The sequence below is a fragment of the Trichomycterus rosablanca genome, chromosome 10 (assembly GCF_030014385.1).
Source record: "Trichomycterus rosablanca isolate fTriRos1 chromosome 10, fTriRos1.hap1, whole genome shotgun sequence".
Classification (NCBI taxonomy): Eukaryota; Metazoa; Chordata; class Actinopteri; order Siluriformes; family Trichomycteridae; genus Trichomycterus; species Trichomycterus rosablanca.
The window spans coordinates 39,330,419-39,349,199 of NC_085997.1; the positions used below are offsets into that span (position 1 = coordinate 39,330,419).

At 44.9% G+C, this 18,781-nt stretch overlaps 1 protein-coding gene across 3 annotated transcripts in view; it reads right to left on the minus strand.

The window, feature by feature from the left end:
• The window catches only part of LOC134321526 (zinc transporter ZIP11), a 69,242-nt gene extending 55,118 nt beyond the window's left edge, over positions 1–14,124 (minus strand). For 2 of the 3 annotated variants that reach the window (XM_063003321.1, XM_063003320.1), the window contains exons 1-4: positions 14,070–14,124; positions 11,891–12,008; positions 8,451–8,489; positions 2,237–2,395 (exon numbers count right to left, since the gene is read on the minus strand). In XM_063003321.1, the coding sequence (XP_062859391.1) occupies positions 2,237–2,395; positions 8,451–8,489; positions 11,891–11,998 (306 nt within the window). In that variant the 5' untranslated portion in view covers positions 11,999–12,008; positions 14,070–14,124. The remainder of the gene's footprint in view (positions 1–2,236; positions 2,396–8,450; positions 8,490–11,890; positions 12,009–14,069) is intronic. The other variant, XM_063003322.1, reaches the window with a different exon arrangement.
• Positions 14,125–18,781: the final 4,657 nt, after the last annotated feature.

Genomic DNA, 18,781 nt, shown 5'->3' on the forward strand with positions numbered 1-18,781 from the left:
GTTCCAGTGAAAGGAACTCTTAATGCTTCAGCATACCAAGAGATTCTGGACAATTTCATGCTCCCGACTTTGTGGGAACAGTTTGGGGATGGCCCCTTTCTGTTCCAACATGACTGCGCACCAGTGCACAAAGCACGAGGTCCATAAAGACGTGGATGAGCCAGTTTAACTGTCCTGCACAGAGTCCTGACCTCAACCCGATAGAACACCTTTGGGATGAATTAGAGCGGAGACTGTGAGCCAGGCCTTCTCGTCCCACATCAGTGGTTAAAAATCCCATAAACACACTCCTAAACCTTGTGAAAAGCCTTCCCAGAGGAGTTGAAGCTGTTATAGCTGCAAAGCGTGGTGACATCATATTAAATCCTATGGATTAAGAATGGGAGTCACTCAGGTTCATATGAGTGTGAAGGCAGGCGAGCGAATACTTTTGGCACTATAGTGTATGTAATATAATACCAGACTAGACGTCAATATTGCATCAGCTTGGTGATCTGAAGTTGGTACGTCACCAGCATGAACAAATCACTCAAACGCTTCACGCCGGTTCATCAGCGCGGTTTAATCCATCACCACCCTCACAGTGAGGCCAGAGCCTCCTGAAATGACCGAGATATCCAGGCCGGCGCTGCCAGGCTTCGTAAAAACATCACGGAACCCCGCTGACCCGAACAACGCCGGATCAAAAAGCCCCGCCCGACCCCCCGCCGTTCACACCTGCGCTTCACAATAACAACGTCCTCTTCAGAACGTACGGTCATGATCACCGCTCAGCTACCACAAACCTCATCTCCAAATGAGTTCAAGGGCGTGTGGGGGCGTACGGGGGCGTACGGGGGCGTGTTCCCCCCTGTGTTCCATCAGCGTTCCTATTTAATTCTACTTTTTAATGTGTGTGGAACTGAGGACACTAATCATCGCAGGTCAGATGTTTGGGGAGGGTGATCATGATGAGGTTTGGTGTAAGGCAGTATTGGTCGGTTCAAGCCCCACCATCATCAAGTTGCCACTGTCGGGCCCCTGAGCGAGGCCCGTAAACCCCCAATTGCTCAAATTGTATTCGGTCATAACTGTAAGTCGCTTTGGATAAAAAATGCCGTAGATATAAATGTGGTCGGCACTCACACCTCATCACCCTTGGGATGAATTTACACATGTGCAGGTCACCCATGACGTGGGCGCTGTCTGGATGGTCCTGTTTACCTTTGGCACAGAGAATCTGACATCCAAGCTAAACTGTGAACTAATCTGACCACAGCACTCGTGTCCACTGTCTTTCGGTCCATCTGAGATGAGCTCAAGCCCAGAGAACTTGATGTACGACTTTCTCTGTGTGAGTTTCAGGTTGCATTTCTTGACGCAGCGGCGACCTGTGTTAAGTGACGACGGTTTTCTGCAGCGCTCCTGAGTCCACCCGGCTGTATTTATCACAGCAGTGTGACGGTTTCTCACACATTGTGTGTGCTAGCCTGCGACTCACGGGGCCTGGCTCACAGTCGACGTTCCACTTCATCCCAGACACGTTCAATAACACCGTACGCGGCAGCATGAGTCTCTTTAAAACCCCAAAATACTCCCCCATGTCAGTGGTTCCTTCACACATGTGCAGGTCACCCATGACGAGGCCGCTGATACCATACCCCCCCCCCCCGCCCCGATGCACCTTTCACTGATAACAGTCTGGTTGGTCCTTTTTCACATTTGGTACAGAGAACATGACGTCCAAGCTGAACCATGGACTCATCTGACCCAAGAACACATGTCCACTGTCTTTCGGTTTTCCGAAGCACTTTCAAACCCATGTGGATTTATTTATATTCATCACAGTAGCATGACGGGTTCTCAGACGTTGTGTGTGATAGCCTGCGCCTCACGCCCGGTGTTGGGCGAAGAGGCCTGGCTCACAGTCAGCATTCCACTTCATCCCGAACGTGCTCAATAACACCATACTTACCACTATGTGACTTCAAAAATCAATAATAAGAGAGGGTGTCCACATACTTTTGGACGTCTGAGTGCGTTCCTCATCCAGCACCTTCTTTACTCTCGTTCTCAAGGGTCACAAAATATAAATGAAAGCGGTGGCTCATCCCTCCGGAACGTCCGGCTCCCAGAGCCCAGGGCCCGGCGGGTCGGGGATTAGAAACAATCTCCGTTTTCAATTCTATACACCCAGCAGTGAGCATTGGTAACCATAGCAACCCAGCCACGATACAGGGATGAAAACACGACTCACCAAGAAGGGCAGCATCACGTCGGCGAAGTACACGAACGCCGCGCCCAGCGCGAAACCGACGGCGACCGGGAGAAATGCCCACGCCCCGTACCGGCCGGATTCCTCTGCCATCTCTATAGCGGGTGCCAGCAGGGACCAGTAAGAGGCTGCCAACATCACCTGTGGATGTAAACGACTTCAGTTAAATAACCACGACTACGCAAACACACACAGGAATTTCTCTCGGTGCGATTCCGAATCAGAAAAAGTCGGGACGGTATGAGAATGCAGACGGGATGAAGCCGAGATGTTTCATCTCCTCTCGGCTCGACTTCATTTCATTTATTAATAAACGTCCATTCCTGCATTTCAGACCTGCTTAACATTCCAGTAAAAGTTGGGACGGTAAAGCATTTACCGCTCTGTACCGTCTCCGTTCCTTCTCACGACACTTAAAAGACGTTTCGGCACCGAGGACGCCGAGCGATGACGTGTTTCCATTATTTTGTCCCGTTCTTCCTGCGAAAACGTCTTAACGTGTTTAAAATTCTCCTCACGTCCTCTATCGGGGACAGGTCAGGACTGCAACAATTCAGGGCTAAAAAGCAGCATCCACGAGAGGCTTCAGAGTCTCTGATGAGTAAAGATGATCAGAGGATCCAGTCTGTCCACAAATGTGTGAGAGAAGGATTCAAATGTTTAGAAACGACGTTCCTCACAGAAAGTTCGGAAGGGATTTGCTTATTTCTCCCTCTACAGAGCAGAATATCATTAAACCATTCAAGGAATCTGCAAAAGTAGAGGGTACGGGTGCTGGAGTGTCCCGCCTGCAGTCCTGCTCTGTCCCCGATAGAGGACGTGAGGAGAATCTTGAAGCCTGAACTGTTCCACACATGAAGACGTGTTCGCAGGAAGAACGGGACAAAATAACGGAAACCAAACGTCTCTTAAGTGTCGTGGTAAATGCTTTACCGTCCCAACTTTTTTTGGAATGTTAAGCAGGTCTGAGATGCAGGAATGGATGTTTATTAATAAATGGAAAGACGTCGAGCAGAGAGAAGATGAAACATCTCAGCTTCATCAAAGTCAAAGGGAAAAGGAACGGATTTTAATATCGTCCCTTTTTCTGATTCGGGGTAGTAGTGGGACTTCCTGCAAGTACAAAAAAGAGCCGGGGGGGTCAAGACAAGCCACTTTCATAATCTCAGCTGTGCTACCAGCCAGCCGGGCGTCTATACGGACGACAATCGGCTGTACAGGTGACAATCTGCTGGCTAACTGATGGTACTGCACAGAGACGGGGGATAACGGAGATCAGTGCGTGACTCTCTGTGCGCTATACGGATCTCCGTATGAACCCCGGTGCAGGTGAATAAAGCGGTCGGTGCTGCACACGTGTCGGAGGGGGCGTGTGTTAGTCACGACCCTCCTCGGTCAGGAGTGGAGGTCACATCAGGGAATCGGATACGACTGTTTTTCGTTTGTTTCAAGACGCCGTGATCCGGCGGCTTTTATCGAGGACTCAGAACATTAACTCCACTCATTTCCTTCACATCTCATGAAGATGACAAAGAGCTTCGCACCACACTGAGACGTATCCGATGTGTGAAAATGAAAAAGGATCCTTTAATAATCCGGGGTTGTAAAGGCGGAGGGAGGTAAAGCGCATTTCTGATGATCGCTGATGGATTTTTTGATGAATTGATGCTACTGAAAATAAAAATATAACATTTTTAGATGGTAATAAAAGAAATGTAAAAAGTTCCACCTATTTAACAAGACTGATCAGATCCAAAAACATTATAACACACATTTTAGATCTACTTAAACACAATTACTGAACCTACACTGTCGAATGAGGACGATTCTGGCCTCGTTATACAGTAGTGTGCAGAATGCATGTGCTTGACCGGCCTGCCTGCAGCCGGGTGACTGCCGCTCATTCAATTTTGCATGCATGGTAAAATATTATAAAATAATTTGCCACACATATCAGAAAGGTAAAGGTTGATTGAGTGGTAGCCGCTCAGGTGGTGCAGCGGTAAAGTACGCCAGCGCACCAGAGTCGGGGTCTCGAATACATCGCATCAAATCTCGGCTCTGCCTTCCGACTGGGCTGGGCGGCTGCATGAACAACGATCGGCTGTTGTTCAGGGTTAGAGGGTAAAGAGTCGGATCGTAGGTCCTCATAACCGGTGCGACTGCGGCCCCTGCTGGCTGACTGATGGCGCCTGCACGGGGCTGAGGAATAACGCTGATGGGGGTGTGGCCCTCCGTACACGGTGCCCGTCGGTGTAAAAAATAAACTATACAAACAAAAGAGCAGCTGTACACCTGTTCCAAATCCGAGATGCCTTAGTTACTAAGCTCACTACTGAGGCGTCTTAATATTTCAGTGTTATTTTGACTCGAGAACGAGTGAGAATCCGTCGCGTCCTTAGTGATGAAGGCAATCCCAGAATTCATTGCGGCATCTCTTCTCTCACAGAAAAATAAACATGGCTGACGGTGCGGACAAAGTTATTTTCAAACGTAAATAAATAATTATCGATTTTTAACGAGTGTTTTTATTTATTAAGTTTGGGCTCGTCAGCAGATGTTTTCTGTACACGAATCCAGATGCTATATTGACATGTTAGCACCGTCCCACCTCATTCCATTGCTTTTAATGGCAAGATGGCTAAATGCTAAACGCTGAAACCCGATGGAATCGCTAAGTAGCGCGTTCGAATAACCTGCCTTATAAAAGTTAATGACTGATTAGAATCCTCTCTACTGAGGCGGCTGCATGTGTAGGCAGTAAGACGGCGAGGCGGCTCACTGGGATTTGTGTCGAGCAGCAAAAAAGTTGTAGCGTGACGTATTTGATTTAATGTGCATGAAGTGACGACTGCACATGCACACATCGCGATGACGATGCTGAAACGATATATCGTGCAGCCCTAATTTCGATTTAAACGAAAAGTTGAGCAGAACATTAAAGGGTTAAAAATGCCGCACGTTTCGTTAAACTCTCTTGAGCTGATATGTATCTATGACTTGAATGTACTACTCAAATAAAAAAAATGGGACAGTATAGAAAATGCAAATGAAATGAATGCAGTGTTTCTTACATTTACATCCACTCTTATTCCATCGTAACCCAAAATATTTCATGTTTTGTCTGGTTAACTTCATTTAAACTCTTAACATACATAAACATGCATTTTAAGCTACAACACATTCCAAAAAAGTTGGAACATGGCAATTAAGGGCGAGTAATAAGGTAAAATAAATAAATAAATGATGACGTGATTTCAAACAGGTGATGTGAACAGCTGATCATAATCATGCATTGGCACAAATCATGTTCAGATGGAGGGAAATAGGCTCGGCTCCATTGTTAAGGTGCTTTACAGGCTTAAAAGAACAATCTTCATATGTTTCAAAATTCTGACCGCTTCAGTTTATACTAACAGCATTTACTTTTACTTCTACTTTTAATACTTAAATACATTTAATATCAGATACTTTTGATACTTAAGTACATTAAACATCAGATACTTTAAGACTTTTACTCTTTTACTTCTATCAAAGTAAATTTCTGGTAAGATACTTGTACTTTTACTCAAGTATAGACTTCAGGTTCTTTATACACCACTGATCGTATCATCATCATCATCATCATCATCATCACGCTCCGCCACTCGGACCGGAGATCTAACGCCCTCCTGGAACCGCGGCGGGAGGAATAACGAAGCCGCGCTCGGAGGAATGTTTCAGGTCGATCAGGCCGAGATCTGACGTCACGTGTCTGAGAAACGCCGCGGTAAAGCAGATTCCTTCATTTACGTCCGGAGGAAGAGCGGCAGCGCACGCGGGCGTGTAATCAGGCGCTTCCTGGAGCGCAGACGGAATGTGGCGGGACACGCCCGGACTCCGAACGCTCGGTTAACAGCTAATTACCGCCGCGCAGAGACGGAGCTGAGCCGAGGATGAGAGACTGGTGGACGAACAAGCACCTCTGGATTCCTTCATCTGCATGGATGTCTGGAGGCATTTTAAAAGGATTCACCACAATTCCATGTTCTCTTACTGTGGTCCAGTGGAGTCCTAGAGCCCCTTCAGACTGGTGTGTTTTGGACGCCTGACCACGACCCTAATATTGGTCAGGACACAGCGCATTCATAGCGAAGCATCTTACAAATAAACTTGTTTCTCTTTCCGTCACCGACTGATTCATCTCGTGTTACTTCGCCTTGTCGCACGGCCTCCACGGCTACAGACGGTGGCTTCTCTGTGCCCATATAAAAAGGGCTCATTCGACTGAGCCGAGAGCTTTGCGAACTCAGAGGCTGTAAGAACTGACGCCTGGAGGATGGTTTTGTAGGCAGATGGAAGAAAGATGGAATAGTTGCAAACAAGTCTGACCTGTGAAGCATGGTGGTGGTAGTATTATGCTCTGGGACTTTTTTTTTGCTGCCAGATTAAGTGGGACAAAATAATGAATGATGAAAAATTGCTAATGTGTAGAATATCAGTTGTAGCCTAGTGGTTAAGATACCGACCGGACTAATAATCAGAGGGTCGCTGGTTTAAGCCCCACCACTACCAGGTCGCCACTGTTGGGCCCTTGAGCGAGGCCCTTAACCCTCAATTGCTTAGACTGTATAGTCACAGTACTGTAAGTCGCTTCGGACAATAGCACACGCCAAAGTACGGGTGAATAAGAAGGGGTCGGTGGAGCGTGAATGCGTCGGAGGGAGGGCGTGTCAGGAGAATACAGCCTCCTCGTACACCATCGGGGTCTCCAGCAGAGGAAGAGGAACTGGCTACGACTAAACTGAGAGAAAAAGGGAGAAAAAAAACGATCATCCATCAATAAATAGGGCAAGCTGTAGCCTAGTGGTTAAGGTACTGGACTAGTAATCAGAAGGTTGCCGGTTCAAGCCCCGCCGCCACCAAGTTGCCACTGTTGGGTCCCTGAGCAAGGCCCTTAACCCTCAATTGCTCAAAATCATGTTCAGTCGTAATTGTAAGTCGCTTTGAATAAAAGCATCTGCTAAATGCTGAAATTGTAAATGTAAATGAACTCCGTGGTGATCCACAAGGATCGCTGTTCTACAAGCAAGCGTTCCATTTTCATTAATAAAAGCCGTCTACAAACTGTGCTCACCAAACAATTAGTCCCGACGTTTATAGCTTTCTGTAACAGAAACGATCCGATCTGCTCCTGAATAAAACACAAATAAAAAAGGAAGGTACGTCCTTCTGTTCTCTCTCCGTCTCTCTAATACATTATTGATTTCCACGCCGGCTCTGCGGGGTGTGTTTTACATCCACGGCCTTTTTAATTAAATCCATTCATTTCCTTTTAACGAAACGCACTTTGCGCCTCACTCGGCGGCATGAGGTTCGTGTGACCGACGGTTCGAGAAGCTGTGAGACGAGAAGGAATCGTGCACAGATATTTAAAATGTTCTTAATAAGCCTGGACGAGAAAAAACTAATAATAAAAAAGGGGAAAACGCAGTTCCTGAAGAAAAGGCAGAGCGACCGCGCGGCTTAAATTATTCCCAAGTGACGACTGTGATAGAGCAAATAAACAAACTATTCTCTTTAACATTAATAAAATCTACTACATGCTGCTCGAGAGTTTATAAAAATCTCATTTTCAAGGTGTGTGAGGTGTGTTCCCTCTCTTAGAAAGTATTATGGTTATATGGTTGCTACTTGGTTGCTATGGTCTTGCTAGGTGGTTACTTATGTTGCCATGTGGGTGCTATGGTCTTGTTAGGTGGTTACTTATGTTGCCAAGTGGTTGCTATGGTCATTTTTGGTGGTTGCTTATGTCACCAAGTGGTTGCTATAGTCCTGTTAGGTGGTTGCTTATGTTACGAAGTGGTCTTGCTAGGTGGTTGCTTAAGTTACCAAGTGGTTGCTATGGTCGTTAGGTGGTTGCTTACGTTACCAAGTGGTTGCTATGATCTTGCCACATGGTTGCTTATGTTACGATGTGGTTGCTATGTTTTTTTGCAGGTGGTTGCTAAGTTGTTGCTAGTCGGTTGCTATGCTAAAATGTTAGTAGCTAAAAAGATGTTGCTAGGTGGTTGTTAGGATGTTGTCATGTGTGGCCCCGGGAAATGATTGGCTGTTGAGTTTCACTCAATTTCAGAGCTTTTCTTTTATTCTGAGATAAATGAGAAACGGCCGAGACAGGAAAGACAGAAGATGAGATTCAGAACTTCTCTCTTACCCCTGCTGCAAAGCCCAGGCTCCCATCCAAAATCCTCTTCTGAGAGAATCATGAGGACAGAATCAGAGAAAAAAAAAGACAAGCGTTAGAACACATCTTATTTATTCTATATTGACCCAAAAAATATATATTTTAGAACCTGTCTTAACTGTAGAGCCCAGCACAAGCGCTGGTTAAGAACCGCTTCTACATTACGTTAAATAATTTACATCTAACACAAAAACCCACTTCTAATTAACACACATCATCATTTTTGTTTCATTTTCTGGGAATAAACAACAACATATAAAGAAAACAGTACATGGCCAAAAGTATGTGGTAGCTTAGTGATTAGGGTACTGGACCAGTAATCAGAAGGTTGCCGGTTCAAGTCCCACCAGCACCAGGTTGCCTCTGTTGTGCCCTTAAGCAAATTGTGTTTGGTCATAATTGTACGTCGGTTTGGATAAACGCGTCTGCTAAGTGCTGCAAATGTAAAATAGTAATAGATCATTTGTAGGCAGTTGTAGCCCAATGGACTAGTAATCGAAAGGTTTCTGGTTCAAGCCCCTCCACTGACAGGCTGCTACAGTTGGGCCCTTGAGTAAGACCCTTAACCATCAATTGCTCAGACATTATACTGTCACTGTGGATAAAAGCGTCCGCTAATGTCACTCCCAATTGTTGTGGTCAGGCGTTTGAAAAAGGTCCTCTCCTGTTCCGGCATGACTGATCCCCTCTGGTTCACTGACCGTAAACCTCCAGAATGAATTGGAATGTAGACTGTGAGCCAGGCCTTCCCATCCGAACGTTGGTAAACGAATCTTTAAACGTTTCTTGACTTACACACACACACACACTCCTAAATCTTTTTGAAGAAGGGGGGAGTGGCATTTCAGTGTCCATGCTTTTAGAGTAAGGTGTCCACAAACTTTTGACACATGTAGTGAATATACTGCACATACACTGGACTCGGAAAGTATTCAGACCCTTTTGAATAACCCTGCAAGCTTTGCACGCTGGATTTAGGCGGTTTATCTCATTCTTCAACACAGATCCTCTGGAAAGCGAGAGTCTGGATTAAGTCACTCGAGGATAGGGCTGCAGCTATCGATTATTTTTGTCATCGAGTATTCTATCGATTATTCCAGCGATTAATCGAGTAATCGGATAAGGAATACTTCTGCTTTAATAAAGAGCAAAAATAAATACGTATAAGATTAAATAAGACGCGTCTCTTAAAACAAACTGCACATTTTTATTCCTGCATACAGGACAGTTTAAAGAGAACATTACTGAAATGCAAAAATAATCAATTTACTTTTAAAATGTAAACTAAGGCATAAATAATAATAAACAATAATACATGAACATCGCCTCTAATTTGTGCAACTATCGGAACTAAACGTTTCAGCTCCAGCTCACGCAGAACATAAAGCTTTAATATTTAGTTGGGAGGGTCTGTGGCGTTTGTAGGAGGTTCTGTCAGGATCGTATCTCCTAGATGAGGTAGATCTGGTGATTGTGTGCGTGTGCGGTGGCTGCAATGAAGAAATGTCGGCGTATCGACACGACGCTCTGATGGTGCGGATGTTGTTCTGAGTCTTAAAATGATCTCAAACTTTCTGTGGTTTTCTCTGTCCGTTCTCGTCCATTCTCCCCTCGCTATTTTCTCTCTCTCTCTCCCTCTATATATTTTGCAGTCCGCGCTGTCAAATCTCGGCTGTGTCTCAAATCGCAGCGGTGAGCGTGTCCAAATACGTAGTATTCATTAACCTGTATGTGGAAAGTAGCCGGATCAAGTCCTGTTAAGTCCTGTTTAAGCATGAGATTTCGGACGCAGCCCTCGGCTTCGTCACGTTACCTGCCTACAGCGCCAACGCGTTGTGCAAAAGTGTGAAACACCGTGAGCTGTATGTAGGTAGATGTGTGGAGTAAACGACGCCTCGATGTGAAATCAATGATTTTTAGTCATCGAATTACTCGAGTTTCTCCAGGAATCGTTTCAGCCCTAGTTAACACACATCATCAATTTTGTGTGATTTTTTGGGAATAAACGACAACATATAGTAAAAAACACTACATGGCCAAAAGTATGCGGACAGGGCAGTGGTAGCTTAGTGGTTAGGATACTGGAAGTGCTTAGGTAATTAGAAGGTTGCCGGTTCAAGCCCCACCACTGTCAGGTTGCCACAGTTGGGCCCCTGAGCAAGGCCCAAGCTACTGTAAGTCGTTTTGGATCAATGCATCTGCTAAATGCCGTGTATGTCTATATATGGACTAGTAATCATAAGGTTGCTGGGTCAAGCCCCACCACTGTCAGGTTGCCACAGCTGGGCCCCTGAGCAAGGCCCTTAACCCTCAGTTGCTCAGACTGTACACGGTCACAGAACTGTAAGCCGCTTTGGACTAAAGCATCTCCTAAATGCCGAAAATGTAAATGTGGACACCACTCCTAATCATTGAGGTCAGGCGTTTGAAAAAGATCCTCTCCTGTTCCTGCACGACCGATCCCCTCTGGTCCACTGACCGTAATCCCTATCGAAGACCTCCAGAATGAATTGGAATGTCGACTGTGAGCCAGGACTCGGAAAGTATTCAGACCCTTTTGCATAACCCTGCAAGCTTTGCACGCTGTATTTAGGCGGTTTATCTCATTCTTCAACACAGATCCTCTGGAAAGCGAGAGTCTGGTTTAAGTCACTCGAGGACGTTCGGCGACTCGACCCTGAAGCCGATCCAGCGTTGTTGCGATCGTTTTGCTTCACGTGTTGCCCTTTTTCTCCCAGTTTAGTCGTATCCAGTTCCTCTTTTTCTGCTGGAGACCCCGATGGCGTACTGAGGAGGGTATATTCTCCAGACACGCCCTCCCTCCGAGGCGACTCCTTTTTATCCCCCCGTACTTCGGTGGATCTGCGTCTGAGGTCGGCCTCGCACCGATCTCCACTTCTGTACAGGCGCCTCGGGCTACTAACCAGGGTCCTTACACAGCCTCAAAGACCCCGCCCGCTTTTTAGTCCCGGCTTTTCCCACACAGCAGACTAGTGGCCGATTTTGTCTGCTGCACCGTCTGCACTGCCGATCGTGCCCGCTAGGGGGCGCCCAGCTGAGATTGGTGCTCCACCAAGGACAATTTAGTCGTCCCTGAATTCCTTCCCGGTTCCGTGTCCCTGCATCTAAAAAGCGTCTCTGTGGTACGATGCTGCCACCACCATGCTTTACAGTAGGGAGGGTATTATACAAGCAGGGCCTGTACATTTCTTAGCCATAAATGCTGTCCTGCCCAAAGTGTTCAATTTGAACCTAATTTAATGTGATATTTAAGTTCTTTCTCAGAATAAAACCCGTCCCATCTTGTTTTTTTAAATGTGTTTACATAAATAGGATCCAAATACGACAAATAACTCAATTAAAATCTGTTTAGCTCAGACAGAAGCAGAAAAAGATCTACCCAAACCTACCTGCGTGCCGGAGAAGACGAAGACGAGCGCGGCCCCCGCCGCCGTCAGTCCCCACGTGAACAGCGTCCCCAGCAGAGCCTGCAGCAAAGGACTGTAGTGTGCGAGCATGGCGCCGAACCTAACGTCAACACAAGCCAGAGCTGAACACGAGCAGGATGTAAAACGTCGGCACGTTATTTACAGGAGGGGTGGAAACCAAATTCTGTTTGCTTAGAAGCTCAAGAAGCTCCGCAAAGAATAAACGTCTAAAAAACCGAGTGAGAGCGCTAGAACTAAACGATAAAGACGCTGCAGTTACGCCCTCTGCTGGCTGATCGTGGTGCTGCACAGAGACGGGGGATAACGGAGATCAGTGCATGACTCTCCGTGCACGATACGGATCTCTGTATGAACCCGCCGGCTGCAGGTGATAAGAAGCGGTCTGTACTGCCCTTAACCCTCAATTGCTTCGACTGTGTGCTGTCACAGTAACCTACGATCAGAGACGTTCACAAGTCACAAAATATGAGTCCGAGTCGAGTCAGGAGTCGATATAATAAACACAAAACATATCTTGTAAAGAAATAATCTGTAAGTTCAGATAAAAACAACAACAGATTAGCGAGTGTATTTAGCCGTTTTACTTCGTGTCTTTACTTTCCTCCTCATTGTGTAAATGAATGTAATTTCTGTAACAAGAAGGTTCCAGTTAAAAGCTTCAACTGATACGTTTTGTTTTCATTACAGAACAAAAGCGCTCGATAAATCACGGCACAGCGGCCAAAATCCCAAACACGGCAAAAACAATCATAACCGCTGCTTACCTTAGCTTCTGTTCTTCCAGATGCTATTACATTTATAAGCGTGCGTCCCATTAGGAACAGAATCCGTTATTTTGTAAATGTGCTTATAATTAAAAACCTCCAAACTTTTCCCGGTGGTGAAGTAAAACAGGAAGTCGTTAGAAAGCCGATCGAGCGTTTCATTACCACGTCATCTGTGTGACGCAAACCGAATAAATGCAAATAACAGCATTTCTTACTAACAATTACAATCAGAAGCTCTGATTGGTTCAGAAAGCGTCTTTCAACCATCAGCACCGATTCTGTAGGAGCGTTCCATTCACCCCGGTCGTTCCTGTGAAGTGCACTACGTAGGGTACTCCACCATTTTAAGTGAGATTCAGATCCAAAGGTAACGAGAATGTTCAAATGAAGTGAACTTCAGAGTGTGTAGGGAGTAGGGAGCGACGCTTCATCACTACACCGGAAGCTGCTGGAACATTTACACATTGTGTGTGTTGTGGGTTAAGACGGCCGGAGCGTTATTATTATTATTATTATTATTATTAGAGAGCAGAATATTTATTATAATAATAATTATATATATATATAATTATCACACGTAACTAATGTTAACACATGCTGACGCTAGAGACTCTTGTTGTTTATGAGTCATTTGAAACGAGTCTGAGTCGAGTCTGAAGTCGCTGTGTGTGCTACCAAAAAGGAAAATAAAAATGTGTCTTGTTACTAATATAAAAGCAAAACTCAGCATCTGTAAATACACCGCTGGTGTGACGTCTCGCTCAGGGACTTCCCTGCTTGTTTTAGTAAGACGACGTCAAGCCACATTCTGCCTGCACAAGCTACAAAAACATGGCTTAATAGAAAGGGAGTGCAGGTGCTTGAACGGCCTGCCTGCAGTCCAGATCTCTCCAATATTCAAAACGTGCAGCGCAGTAATTAACAGCAGATACACAGACACCGCTGAAGTGTTATAGCAAGTAAGAATGTAAAAAAACAACAACAATAACAACAAGTGTCCTCAGTTTGAAAATTATAGCGTTAGAAGGAAATATGACGTAACAGATGACGTAACAAACTGGTAAACACGCTCCTGTCCAAACTTTTTTGGAACGTATTGCAGCCAAATTTTTTAAATAAGTGTATACTTATACTAAATAAAAAGAAAAATAGAGTTAAATAGTTTAAACATTAGATATTTCATTTGTATTGATTTGAAAATAATCGCTGTTTAATTTTATCTGATTTATTAATGCATCATTTATGTCAGTTTCATTCAAAACAGCATTACCAAAGTGCCCGATTTTAAACGCACTAATTTATTATAAATTATACAATCATAATCAGGTGTAATTGCATTAATTTATACATTTATTTAAATGTGAACTACTTACAGTCGAACAGTGCGCCGTATTTACTTCCTGCTCCTCTGTACACGTGTCTTCTCGTGATCACGCGAGACTCGGATCTCTCGCGATACTAGAGACAAACGACTGTGGCGCTAAGCCTCTGAGGAAGCTAACTGCTAACTGTACACGGTTTAAAGCATAAAATCACACATTAACACTATAAAACTAATAAATGTACCTGTAAAATGAACATTTAACTGCACTTCTCCAGTTTAGATACGAATTCCACTTTTAAACTTCGCTCAACTTCAATTAAGTATCCATCTGTTGTAGCCTAGTGGTTAAGGTACTGGACTAGTAATCGAATGGTCACTGGTTCAAGGCCTACCACTGCCAGGTTGACATTGTTGGGCCCCTAAGCAAGGCCCTTGACCTTCAATTGCTTTGACTATATACTGTCACAGTACTGTAAGTCACTTTGGACAAAAGCGTCTCCTGAATGCTGAAAATGTAAACGCGTTGAGTTCCGGTTTGATTGTTGTTCTCTCTGCTTTACTTTTACGGTTTGATTAATCTCTGATCTTTTTTGGACCTGTAATTACACTTGTGTTCAATTAAAAGCATTAAAATAACACAAAGTTTCAGGCTTAGCGATTAAGATTAAGGGCGTTCGATAAGCTTTGAATAAGCATCTCAGTGTAAAACAACATGCATTCATATACACTGATTAGCCATAACATTAAAACCACCTCCTTGTTTCTACACTCACTGTCCATTTTATCAGCTCCACTTACCATATAGAAGCACTTTGTAGTTCTACAATTACTGACTGTAGTCCATCTGTTTCTCTGCATGCTTTGTCAGTCCTCTTTCATCACCACAGAGCAGGTATTATTTAGGTGGTGGATGATTCTCAGCACTGCAGTGACACTGACATGGTGGTGGTGTGTTAGTGTGTGTTGTGCTGGTATGAGTGGATCGGACACAGCAGCGCTGCTGGAGTTTTTAAATACCGTGTCCACTCACTGTCCACTCTATTAGACGCTCCTACCTAGTCGGTCCACCTTGTAGATGTAAAGTCAGAGACGATCGCTCATCTATTGCTGCCGTTTGAGTCGGTCATCTTCTAGACGTTCATCAGTGGTCACAGGACGCTGCCCACGGGGCGCTGTTGGCTGGACATGTTTGGTTGGTGGACTATTCTCAGTCCAGCAGTGACAGTGAGGTGTTTTAAAACTCCAGCAGCGCTGCTGTGTCTGATCCACTCAAACCAGCACAACACACACTAACACACCACCACCATGTCAGTGTCACTGCAGTGCTGAGAATGATCCACCACCTAAATAATACCTGCTCTGTGGGGGTCCTGTGGGGGTCCTGACCATTGAAGAACAGCATTTTCTTTACTCACCTGTAAACTTTGATCGTGGCTGAAACACCTGGTACTTGATAATTAGGAAAGGTGTCCACATATATTTGGCCATCTAGTGTACCTGGTTCAATAAAACAGTGTTTTGAAAGACATTTTTTTGCATGGTCATATACGTATATGTATGTATCAGTCTCTAAGGCGAAAAGTAAAGCATGCTTGACTGGGGTCAGTGTTACCAAAGCTTTCAATTATGGGTGAAGTGGGTTTTTTGGGTGAAATATAGGACAAAATAGAGGACATCAGACCCCAAAAAGGAGGAACATCAGACCCCAACATAGAGAAGATCAGACCCCAAAAAGAAGGACATCAGACCCCTAAAAAAGAGGAACATCAGACCCCAAAAAGAAGGACATCAGACCTCAAAAAGAAGGACATCAGACCACAAAAGTAGGAACATCAGACCCTAAAAAGAAGGACATCAGACCTCAAAAAGAAGGACATCAGACCACAAAAGTAGGAACATCAGACCCTAAAAAGGAGGAACATCAGACCCCAAAAAGAAGAACATCAAACCTCAAAAAGAAGGACATCAAACCCCAAAATAGAGGGCATCAGACCCCAAAATAGAGGAACATGAGACTCCAAAAAAGAGGAACATCAGACCCCAAAAAAAGGACATCAAACCCCAAAATAGAGGGCATCAGACCCCAAAATAGAGGAACATGAGACTCCAAAAAAGAGGAACATCAGACCCCAAAAAAAGGACATCAAACCCCAAAATAGAGGGCATCAGACCCCAAAATAGAGGAACATGAGACTCCAAGAAAGAGGAACATCAGACCCCAAAAAAAGGACATCAGACCCCAAAAAGGAGAACATCAGACCTCACAAAGGAGGAACATCAGACCCCAAAAAGGAGAACATCAGACCCCAAAAAGAAGAACATCAGACCCCAAAAAGAAGAACATCAGACCGCACAAAGAAGGAACATCAGACCCCAAAAAGGAGAACATCAGAACCCAAAAAGAAGAACATCAGACCCCAAAAAGAAGGAACATCAGACCCCAAAAAGAAGAACATCAGACCCCAAAAAGAAGGAACATCAGACCTCACAAAGAAGGAACATCAGACCTCAAAAAGAAGAACATCAGACCCCAAAAAAAAGGAACATCAGACCCCAAAAAGAAGGAACATCAGACCCCAAAAAGAAGAACATCAGACCCCAAAAAGAAGGAACATCAGACCCCAAAAAGAAGAACATCAGACCCCAAAAAAGAAGGAACATCAGACCCCAAAAAGAAGAACATCAGACCCCAAAAAGAAGAAACATCAGACCCCAAAAAGGAGGAACATCAGACCCCAAAAAGAAGAACATCAGACCCCAAAAAAGAAGGAACATCAGACCCCAAAAAGAAGGAACATCAGACCCCAAAAAGAAGAACATCAGACCCCAAAAAAGAAGGAACATCAGACCCCAAAAAGAAGAACATCAGACCCCAAAAAGAAGAAACATCAGACCCCAAAAAGGAGGAACATCAGACCCCAAAAAGAAGAACATCAGACCCCAAAAAAGAAGAAACATCAGACCCCAAAAAGAAGAACATCAGACCCCAAAAAGAAGGAACATCAGACCCCAAAAAGAAGGAACATCAGACCCCAAAAAGAAGAACATCAGACCCCAAAAAAGAAGGAACATCAGACCCCAAAAAGAAGAACATCAGACCCCAAAAAAGGAGGAACATCAGACCCCCAAAAATTCGGACTTGACAATGGTTAGTCAGGATCATCTCCACATCACAGAATTAAAAGCTGAATTGATGTAATTGTGATGAAACTAAACTCAGTATAAATCAGCACAGTAATGAAGGTTCTTCTCACCACATTTAGACTCGACTTGTGACTTTAGTACAAAAATCCTGAAATTCATCTTTCCTGAATCTTCTAATTGAGTCGGTGCTGAGCGACACTCAGAGCTGGACGCTGGTTTTAGTTTTGGTGTGTCGACAGCGTGACGGTTATTAAAACTTAGTGATTAACGAGTGTTTCAGGGCCGGACGTTCCACAGTACAGAGGTGGACGTGATCACGGAGAGTGGAGCTTTAAACCAGTGAAATACCAGTAGTTTCTTTTGACGTGTTCATAAGCCAACGACAGACAAGTTAATCATGATCGTTACATCAGATGGGTTTCCTCTGGATGCTCCGGTTTCCTTTTAAGTGTGAATGTGTTCTGTGACATACAGGCGACCTGTTTGGGGTGTTTCCTGCCTTTCGTTTAATGAATCAGACCCATTGCGTCCCTGACCAGGATGAACTGGTGGTAAAACAGAGAGTGAATGAACAAACACACTATATTGCCAAAAGTATTCGCTCGTCTGCCTTCACACTCATATGAACTTGAGTGACTCCCATTCTTAATCCATAGGGTTTAACATGATGTCACCACCCTTTGCAGCTATAACAGCTTCAACTCTTCTGGGAAGGCTTTCCACAAGGTTTAGGAGTGTGTTTATGGGAATTTTTGACCATTCCTCCAGAAGTACTGTACATTTGTGAGGTCAGACACTGATGTTGGACGAGAAGGCCTGGCTCACAGTCTCCACTCTAATTCCAAAGGTGTTCTATTGGGGGTGGGGTCAGGACAGTTAAACTCATCCACGTCTTTATGGACCTTGTGCTTTGTGCACTGGTGCGCAGTCATGTTGGAACAGAAAGGGGCCATCCCCAAACTGTTCCCACAAAGTTGGGGGCATGAAATTGTCCAGAATCTCTTGGTATGCTGAAGCATTAAGAGTTCCTTTCACTGGAACTAAGGGGCCGAGCCCGACTCCTGAAGAACACCCCCACACCATAATCCCCCCTCCACCACACTCTACACTCGGCACAATACAATCAGACAGGTACCGTCTCCTGGCAACCGCCAAACCCAGACTCGTCCATCGGATCGCCAGACGGAGAAGCGTGATTCGTCACTCCAGAGAACACGTCTGCACTGCCCTAGAGTCCAGTGGCGGCGTGCTTTACACCACTGCTTGGTGATGTGAGGCTTGGATGCAGCTGCTCGGCCATGGAAACCCGTTCCATGAAGCTCTACACACTGTTCCTGAGCTCATCTGAAGGCCACATGAAGTTTGGAGGTCTGTAGTGATCGACTCTACATAAAGTTGATGACCTCTGTGCACTATGTTCCTCAGCATCCGCTGCCCCGCCCTGTCATGTTACATGGTAACACTTGGTGGATGAGTCGCTGTCGTTCCCAATCGCTTCTACTTTGTTATACCAGCACTGACAGTCGACTGTGGAATATTTAGTAGTGAGGAAATTTCACCACTGGACTTGTTGCACAGGTGGCATCACGGTACCATGCTGGAATTCACTGAGCTCCT